We start from the raw sequence: 9,804 nt of genomic DNA, 5'->3' as shown, positions 1-9,804 counted from the left end.
ATCAATCTACAACCAACTTTTTGCACTCAAATTTTAAATTTTGAAATTTTAATTATTGAATACTTGACAATCTAACTTGTTTCTCACAATTCATTACAAAATTTTAAATTTATAATACATAATTTTGAAATAAATCATATTATATTAAAATCATTTCAATTATTTTCTATTCAAAATTACTAGTAAACCATAGAACATATTTAATTAATTATTTAACAACTTCAATTTAAATTAATTTATAGTCCAATTGTACCGAGTATAAACACTCAAAATTTATTAAAAAAACCGAGTTCCAAACATTAGCAACAGCCTATACATTCAAAACCCATTTATTTAACACGTGCAAGTTTATTTTTACCTGAGAATTCATCTCTTTCTAAAAGAAAACGAGAGCGATAGCGTTTCTAACTTAGTTGCTCATATTCTACTGGACCAGTTTCCTTGCGAAGGGACAAGCCTATACATTTCTACATCCATGAATCATTGTAGCCATACAAAACTTACTATATGTACAATATAATGATATCCCAACGAAGTAGCACAATCCAACAATGTAGGATAAAATCCTTTTTCTGCTATATAACAATGCATTGGGGTCTGAAAAAGATTAACAACGGAGGAGGAATATACTGAGCTCTTGGGAGGTACTTCCCAAAGGGTTTACCAAATGAAATGACTCAGAATCACGAGAGCCAACCACTCTGCGAAAGGTAGCTCTCATATATGTGACATCCCCTTGTTGGGCTTTGTATTCCTTGGGCATGACTCCTGCACCTGCTGAAATAGACTTCAAAACCTTCAAAACAGCCCGGTCTGTTTCTGTGGGTTGTCTCTTGATGGCCGATCCCACTTTACGTCCGTTGAAGTACATGTTCCATGTGGACACTGAGAGCAAACTGCAAGGCTCCTCATCTTCCCTGTCACACTCCAACACAATGCGGAGGAGACCATTGTGCATCTCCTTTGCTAGCAAGTATGTGGGCACACCCAGTTCAAGAAGCAATGCTGGTGGGGTTGAAGAGTCTTCCTGAATGCACAAACTCACACGTCCCTTCCTGTGCCCAAATATGGTTCCTGTAGCCCCATGAAAACATATTAGCAAATCACCATCAAAATATATAATGTGTTAGTTTATATATCTATATATATATATAGAAAAGAAATAGAGGATACACGATCACTTATGTATTGCAAGGACAAATACATGTCTAAATAACAACAATATTATTTAATTATCCAGTCAAATATATTTTTTATCAATAAAATTAGGTCATGAGTTACAACTTAGCAAAAATATGGTTCATGTAGCTCCATGAAAACATATTAACAAATCACCATCGAAATATGTAATATGTGTTAGTTTCTATTATTTTAGAAATATATAGAAATTTACGAAAGAAACCGAAGATACAAGATCACTTATGAGTCATAAGGATAAATAGGATACGAGATTACTTCTAAATGATAATGTAAAGTAAAAACTTATAAGACTTTTTTTCATCAATTACAACTTAGACATAGAAGATCTTTTGTAATTCATGTGATATTAAATATAACAAATAAAAATAGAAAAACATTAAGAAAATATATTAAATTGGTATTCTTACAAAGATAGATAGGCAAACTGTATGAAACTTTGTAGTGTTCATTTCTTAGCAGTTTTTAGTGAAACTAATAGAAGATGAAATAAGTTTAAGAGAACTAAATTTCTAAAATCACAAAGATAAGGTTTATATTTTAGTTTAAAAAGGTGTTTTGAAATTAAGAATTTAATGAAAGAAAATAAAAAATCAAGAAATTATTGAATATGAAATTGATAAAATGAGATTGAATTCTTCGTACCTTATAGTCTTATAAATTGGAGCATATTAAAATCTCTATGCATAATATCTTAAGTTTGTATAAATAGCTAAAAAAGTACTAATTGATATATAAACTATGTTCTTAAAGGTCTTATAGTGGGAATAATTTGAGATGATAACCAAAAGCATATTATCATGAGGATAAACTCCCTCAATATTATATTTCACTTTTAAGGCTTATGTACAATAAATAACATTCCCTTCTTATGAATTGTACGTATCTTACTTATGATATTTTATTTACATTTGTTAAAATTACTACATAAACAAAATGATTGAGTTTTGGTTCAAATATATGAAAATAAGTGACATCAAAATGACCCTTATAATGAGATAATAAATGAAGAATTAAGTGGTGTCTAGTAATATCTTAGGACAACTTCTAGGCAAGGAAAATCCAAGGCCTAAAAGTTAGAGAACTAACATGAACTAGAATTGTCTATTCTAGATAAAGGTTCATTTTTTCTCTTCAAATATATTATAGAGACGAGGGATAAGAAAAACATTGGTTGTGTCCAGGATGGAGAGTCCTTGTGGTGTGAGTAAGAAGATGTTAAAGAAAAATCATATTCTTCCTATATTGATGTCACACTTTTTAATAGTAAATAAGGCGAAGGTACAGTTTTTTAGAAAATAAACTCAAAGCTAATTTATGACTTTTTAAATGGTTAAGTAGCAAAATGTGATTAAGTATTTTATTGTCTTTTTGAACATTCTTTTTCCTAGCAAATGACCAAATATATTTAAGCATCTTTAGTCTAGTATCCTTGAGCCAAAAAATGATTTCTAAATAAGAGGTTTCTTTTAATGAATAAGTTTCCTAAGTTTTCTTTATATTCCTCTAATACAAACCTGTACTGTATCTATAGGGTCCTTAACACTTTGAAGCATATCTCTTTTGGTTATTTTTAAGCTTGAGAGATTTGGATTTTATTATTTGTCAACCTCAGGGTTTGTGATCTTATATATAGGTAAATTTAATTGGCATGGGATTGTTCTTAGCTATATTAATAAATAGGATAAATAACTTAATTTATTTTGACTTATAACTACGCAGGCTAAGAGACTACCATAGGACACTAGGAAGAGTAAGAAGAATGCCCAAGGAACTAAAGAATGCCTTCAGCTAGAAAAATTCAAGTCTCCCCCAAGCATGATTCTAACTCTGAATCTACCAAGAGTGATGTTAAACCTACCAAAAGGAAGAGATTGCCTTAGGATACTAAGCCTATCCCTAGCCCCCCTAGCCCCTCTCACATTTTTTTCACCCTCAAAGCTGCCCTAGCTAGAAGTGGAGGGGAGGGCATCACCTCCCCGAGGAAAGATATTCCTAAAGGTGGGGGAAAAAAAGACAAGCATAGCCATGACTAGAGCCACAAAAAGGTTAGATTGGATAGGCTAGAGTAGTCAATGAGGGATTTGACAGACAATCACATTGGTATGTGCTAGAAATTTGACACTCTGGTGGAATTCTCCACCTAAGTCATGCATTTTGTAGCCAACACCCTTTGCTTTTTGCAAGTGAATAAAGATGTGAAGGACCTAGGCAAGGAGAGCAAGATAACTTGATCCATTTATGGCTTTCTAGTGGAGGACTAGTTGAAGATGCTCTTGGACAAACCTGCCAAGGTGGAGGGGGAGGACATGAACAAGGATGAGCCTGAGGAGAAGAAGGATGAGGATCTTGGAAAGGAGGGTAGCTAGCCTCGGGTCTGGGTTTTTTCTTTTTTGCTATTATGCTATTGTTTGCTATGAACTAGATACCCTACAGGGTTTCACATTATATGTTTATGTCAATATGTGGGACTGATAGTAGTAAGTTGTTTCCATGTTGTTGGAATGTTTTAAAGTTTTTTTTTTTGGTAGTTTCAGGACTGATGGTATTGTTAATTTGGCTCTAGATTTTTTTTTTTGAAGTTTAAAGATGGTATCGGTTAGATGACTGGGTGGTAACCTCCGACTAACTGTTCAACCTTTGTGTACTTCGGGGTTAATCCCCTTTCCTTTTGGCTACTATCTAATACTTGAAAACTACGTAGGCTAATAGAAACTATATATGTTTGTCATGATGATATAAAGTAAATAGAAAATATTACATTAAATGATAATTTTTATTGTAAAAATCCTAATATGACAATGAAGCTAAAACAACTACATATGGTAGAAATCTATAATGAAACTAAAGAACTATGTATAATAAAAGTTTATAATCTTTCCCTACTTAAAAACATTGGTTAAGTATATAGTGCTCTCTCTATATAAAGTGATATTTTTATATTTAACTGATTATGTGGTGAATGTGTGTTTACTGAAGAGGTACATTGCAACTACATCTCAAAAGTGTGTAATTTGCAAGTCACCATCTCACAAAAGTTTCACTTGGTATGTTCCTTAAATGGTTCATGTCTGTCCCTTACATGGAACATGATGCCCAATATCAAATTGCATCTTGAAGAATGCAATTCAAATCCTTCAGTTGGAAAAGCCGGAGTCAAATGACTTTTTTTCATTTTGGTTATGGTGGTGAGAACATTAGCAAATACCCATATCTAGAAAATTGTTTCTCACAAGTCACATTACGATGTTCGCGTTACATTGAATTCTTAACCATATAATTGAAGGTTAATGCAACAAGAAACTAGGGTCTAACGACTACCCTTAAACATGACACACTAAGGAAGAAATTAAGCTTGGAAAAATAAGTTGACTTTGACTATGACTATTTAACACTTTTAGCATAGAAGTCAAACCTTAATATGTGATGTTTAAGTCGTAAGAAGTCTAACAAATGATAATCCTTTTGATTCAATTCATGAAAACACCACTCAAACAATCAACAACCCACAAAATAAAACATTTTGTGCTAGCAAATCTTTGTAAACCATTCACAAAACAAACGTCACAGCAAGTTATAAGAACAACAAAGAAATATATCTATCTAAAACTCCAAGGATAGTCCAGACTTGTAAAACACTTCTTAATCTGTGTGCTACCTTAGGCAGCACAGACTTCCCAACAATTCAATTATCACATAAAATAGTACAAAGAGCGTTAATGAGATCTTGCCTGTGACCGTAGAACGACGCAGGATGGAGTCTTTAAGTCGATTTCCATGAAGTGGGGAAGCACGGCCAATTTGGCAGGAGCGGCGGGGCAGAATAATGTGCATGAGAGATCTGAAAGACAAGGTCGGCCAGCAGCAAATTCTGATGTCCTTCTCACAATCCACACAGGCAGAACCCTCCATTATTTCCATCCCTGGTGCTCCTCTCAAATCTATTATTTTCCTCATCTTTATTGCTGTTTTAGGTTTGAATGTAAGCTATAGTTTAAACCCATTTGGGCTATGTAGAAACCCTAGTGAACTAGTTTTGAGAAGCCATGTCTCGTGAAGATCAGATAATTTGGAGGGCACGAGATGTTTGTGGCCACCATTGTCAACCCACCGACTTGAACTGCAACAAGATGTCATGGAACAGTGGAAGCTCAGCTTTTGGGTGATATTTGATTGCAGACATTTAATGGCTTTTGCCTCACAGGTTCTCTAGCTCTTAACTGTCCCTTTCGCCAAAAAGCAGCTCTCTTCACATTTTTCTTGAGAAAGTTGGTGACTATCTTCACGTAAGTGGTAACATATATGTGGGGAAATATATCACTTTATTTAATTGAATAGGTGAGACTGTGCTTACCCATGAACATTTCTACTTAGTTTCATTAAACATGGATGGATCTTTGCACATCAATTTGAAGTACAATTTCTTCCAAATTGTATATATCTCAGAATATTTGTTGTTTGATATATAATGTAAAATTTAGCATAGCGATATATTAATAAGTATGAGATATTCTTTAATAAAAATTGAAATTGTGATATTATTACTACAATTTAAGTCTGTAGATCAATGAGTTTGACTGAAAAAATTACACAATTGAATTCTGATAGCAATATCACAATGATGATATCTATATTCCTTCTACTTCTAAGAGTAAAATTGTTTCCTTCTACTTGTTAGAATAAAACTCTTTCTATTGGAATACCTACTAAGTTATCTGTACATTGTGAAATGAAGATAAAGTGAAACAACCATAATTAATATAATTTTAAATAGGTAAATGTTACATTTTAATGTGAAATTGGGTTGTTTCTTCATGAGCATCACTATTTAATTAATATAAACAATATTTTTACGTAAACTCTTGCCTTTCCACCTAGCTATTATGAGTCAACCTAGTACACATTAGTACAAAATTTATTTTGTCCTTATACTCAAAGGATTCCAATATGCATTCATATCGATTATCAAGGTCCAAATCATTCAAATAACATATTGAATTGGAGCACCAAAATAACCTACTTTTGCATTGAACCATCTTATGATACCCACCTAACTATATACAATTATTATTGGCCCTTTTTCATGTTTGTAAAGTTAGTGCAATTAAGATAATAAACCTCAGATAACTTGGCCCTTGCAAGTTTGTGATCTCTACATGATATTTTAAATGATTTGAAATCAATATAGTACATAGAAGGCAGTTCAACACTTGTCACGAATCCTGAGGGGAGCATTGAACAAATTTCTAACAATCTCCACTTCAGTGTTACTCGAGGGTCTAAGGATTCAAACATGTGACCAAGCTCTGATACCGCTTGTTATAATGGGGTTGCCGTTGCACCAATAGACTGATCTATCAATGCTTGATATAACCACTCAACTTATAGTACATAGGAGGTGATTAAGCCCTTTTCACGAATCCTGTGGGGATTGCTAAACAAATTTCTAACATATTTTCAACACCTAGAATATAAATAAAATATAACTAGTAACTAGCAACCATAATTGAGTAAATTATTTTATCCTTACTATCTTTCAAATTTTTTTTTTATAACATGATAACTCCCATATTAAATTCAATTAATTTATAGCTTTACTCATAAGTACTTATTTACATTTATGGTGAATATATATTGATGTAGGAGCATCTTAGGTTCTTGTTAATCTTGCATCATTTTAGTAAATTTTATTTGTGTAATCTTGCATCATTGAAGGTTATGTATATATGTAATGTAATGAGGTATTTAAGGCATAAATAAGGTGGAGAGATAGTATAATTTAGCTCTTCAATTACAAGGGGTCATAAGGAAGACCTTAGTTTGGTTAAATTCTTTGTATCAACTACAACCAAAAAGGCCTTACAACTTAACATGTTAGATGTCTATTTGATGTAAGAACATATCTTCTAAGAATAAAAGAGCTTGTTTTCATTATCTTTATTTTTTTTATTGTGTGACTCAGTTTTTTAAGTATAGGACATTTTCATTAGGCATTCTCTAAACTTGATATGTGTCAAGTGGTATCAAAGTGAGGTTTTTCTCCTTGTCAAATTGGATTGTATTGTGAACCCTAGTCCAATTTTTTGTTGGGTGCAAAAGTATGGATTTGACCTATAAATATAAAAGATTTTCATATGGAATTCAAAGGAATTGAAGATGCCTCTAGGAAGAGTTAGAGGTATTGCTGATGAAATTTTTAGGGCTTTGCAAAGACAAGTATTATTTTGCAAGATGAATTAATGAGGATAAATGTATCACAAGATGATCTAGACAATGATGAAGATTTTGAGGAAGAATAATAGTTAGAGGAAGATGTTGAAGTTGACAAAGATTGTAAGGAAGCCAATTTTTTTGAAGATATGTCCAAGAAATGAAAAAGAACTAAAGTTGAACTTAAATTTTTTTCTAGTAGCCTTAAGACATAATATTTGTTTGATTGGATTGATGAGATGGAAGAATACTCATAGCATGAAGAAGTAGAGGATCCTGACTAGGTTCATTTTGCAAATACCAAGTTGAAAGGTTATGCAAGTATTTGGTGGAGACAAGTCCAATTGGAGAGGGAAAAAACATGCAAAGAAATATTTGTAAGTAGGATAAGATGGTTGAAAAGTTGAAAATATAATTCACAATTGTTGATAATGAATTGGAAATGTTCAAGAAGATGCATGGACTAAAACAAGCTAAAAAATTAGTACAAGGTTATACTAAGGAATTCTATCAGATAATAGTTAGGATTTATCATTTTGAGTCTGATAAGGAAAAGGTTGGTAGGTGTATCTTTGGTTTGAGACTTAGTATTCAAGAGGAGTTACTTATAGTTTAGATGAAAAATATTGGCGATGCTTATTAGATGTCATCAAGGATTGAAGAGAACCCAAATAAATAAATAAATTAATGGTTGTAAAGATGGTGCATCATATCATGGGAGTAATGTGGTGGATATTCCTAAGGAGATAGATGAAGTATTTAGAAGAATTTAGACCAATAAGCCTTCTAATGTTTTATAAAGCAGGAGAGGTGAATTCAAGGGTACTTATTTTTAGTGTGGCAAAAAATTCATAGGGATTTTATTTTCTTAAGAGAAAAATTGCACATAGAGAGACTAAGTTAGAAGAGTATACATTGAATATCATTGAACAAGGTGAAGTTCTTATCAGTAGACTTTTTTTTTGTATATGTTAGAGAACCAATGTAGAGAAGAAACTTGGTCAAGTCTAGATGTAGATTTATGGAAGGTATGCCATGTTATTGTTTATGGTGGATATTCTTCTTTGTTTATGAGAACAAAAAATAATAAGATAAAGTTGAAAGGAGAAGACATACATTTCCTTATCTGGTTAGTTGATTACAAGATGATTCTAAGGCCCTATGGTTAATGAGAAATGCCTAGTTAGTCTCAAGATTAAAGATTATCATGATGAGATATTATGTGATACAATTGTTACCTATAGTTGGGAAGACCATAGAAATTTGATTGGAATGTTTTTTTAATGGTTATGCTAACACTTATGTGGTGAGACAAGGAGGTTTCAAATATAACTTGTTAGTTATGCAAGATAAAGGGGATAATACATTAGGAGTCATTAGGATTATCCTAGTTGAAAAATCCAAGTATGATACTCTTATAGGTAAGGAGAAGGATAATATAAGTGAATTTGAGGAGGTTAATGTACAATTGAAATCTTTGACCTCATTACTTCAACAGACAATGTTAATGATTAGTGCAATATTGATAGTATTGTGAGGCTGGTCCTTGGATACAAAAGGATCTTATGGAAAGGTCTTCTGACAAAGTGGAATTTGATAGTAGTGAGAGTATACAACAAGAAGCTTATAAAAACATTACCTATAATGTGAAACAGATAAATGATGGTAGTGAGAAATAATAGTTAACTATTTATAATGGGATATATGGAGGGAATTCCATGTAGGATGATCTACTACATCTAGAGAGGATAGAAACTAGAAATTTCACATTGTAGATGAAGAATTCCTATGGATCAAGAATGAGCATGGGATTCATGTTAAATAAATATTTCAAGATGTTCATAATTCCTTCTTATGGAGCATATTTTGTTAGGTCTGGGGTATATAATACATGAGCATGTTAGGTTTTTAGTAATCTCACATGATTTTTATAGAGTTTTGTTCATTTTAGCTAGTCGAGGAGATTGAGTGTATGATTCATCAACTGTACATCCCAACTTTCATAATTTTGGTGGCTTATTGTGGACCTAGTGAAGATCATTATTCTAGTATCATGCATCCTTTGGTTTCTTATTGGATGAGCTATTGATATTTTTCTCTTAAGCAACATGTTATACATTGGAATTTGGAGAAATAATTGTAAATTCAATGTGTGATGCACATGCTAGAATATTTAGAATAATTGAGAGGGAGGGTGAATCAATTATCCAAGGTCCAAATGTACCAATTGAACAAAAAAGCACTTAAATAGTTTCAAATATTAACATTTGATAGCTCAAACTCTATAGTAAATTTTTAGTAATCATAAACTAGAAGTCCAAAGTCCTAAACATAATAGACTTGTAGAATGTAAATATTAATAGTAAATCACCACAAATAACATCCACACAAGTTTGA

General features: G+C 32.2%; 1 protein-coding gene across 1 annotated transcript; it reads right to left on the bottom strand.

Moving 5' to 3' along the window:
* Window positions 1–607: 607 nt before the first annotated feature.
* Window positions 608–5,109, bottom strand: LOC149563556 (protein MIZU-KUSSEI 1-like). The gene is made up of 2 exons (XM_089828219.1): window positions 4,929–5,109; window positions 608–1,074 (listed from the first exon to the last, which is right to left on the bottom strand). Exons 1-2 carry the CDS (start codon window positions 5,107–5,109, stop codon window positions 608–610), a joined length of 648 nt encoding a protein of 215 aa, XP_089684345.1.
* Window positions 5,110–9,804: the final 4,695 nt, after the last annotated feature.

Source organism: Cupressus sempervirens, chromosome 4 (genome assembly GCF_028749045.1).
Source record: "Cupressus sempervirens isolate cs-2001-9-10 chromosome 4, ASM2874904v1, whole genome shotgun sequence".
Classification (NCBI taxonomy): Eukaryota; Viridiplantae; Streptophyta; class Pinopsida; order Cupressales; family Cupressaceae; genus Cupressus; species Cupressus sempervirens.
The sequence above is the reverse complement of the archived record's forward strand: the minus strand, read 5'-3'. Positions and strand labels throughout refer to the sequence as shown.

Excerpts from the sequence above, each read along its gene's own strand:
- LOC149563556 (XM_089828219.1), bottom strand. The coding sequence starts at position 5,109 with ATGGAGGGTTCTGCCTGTGTGGATTGTGAGAAGGACATCAGAATTTGC. Across the intron at positions 1,075-4,928 it reads GCGTCGTTCTACGGTCACAG|GAACCATATTTGGGCACAGG; the intron begins GCAAGATCTCAT and ends ATGGGGCTACAG.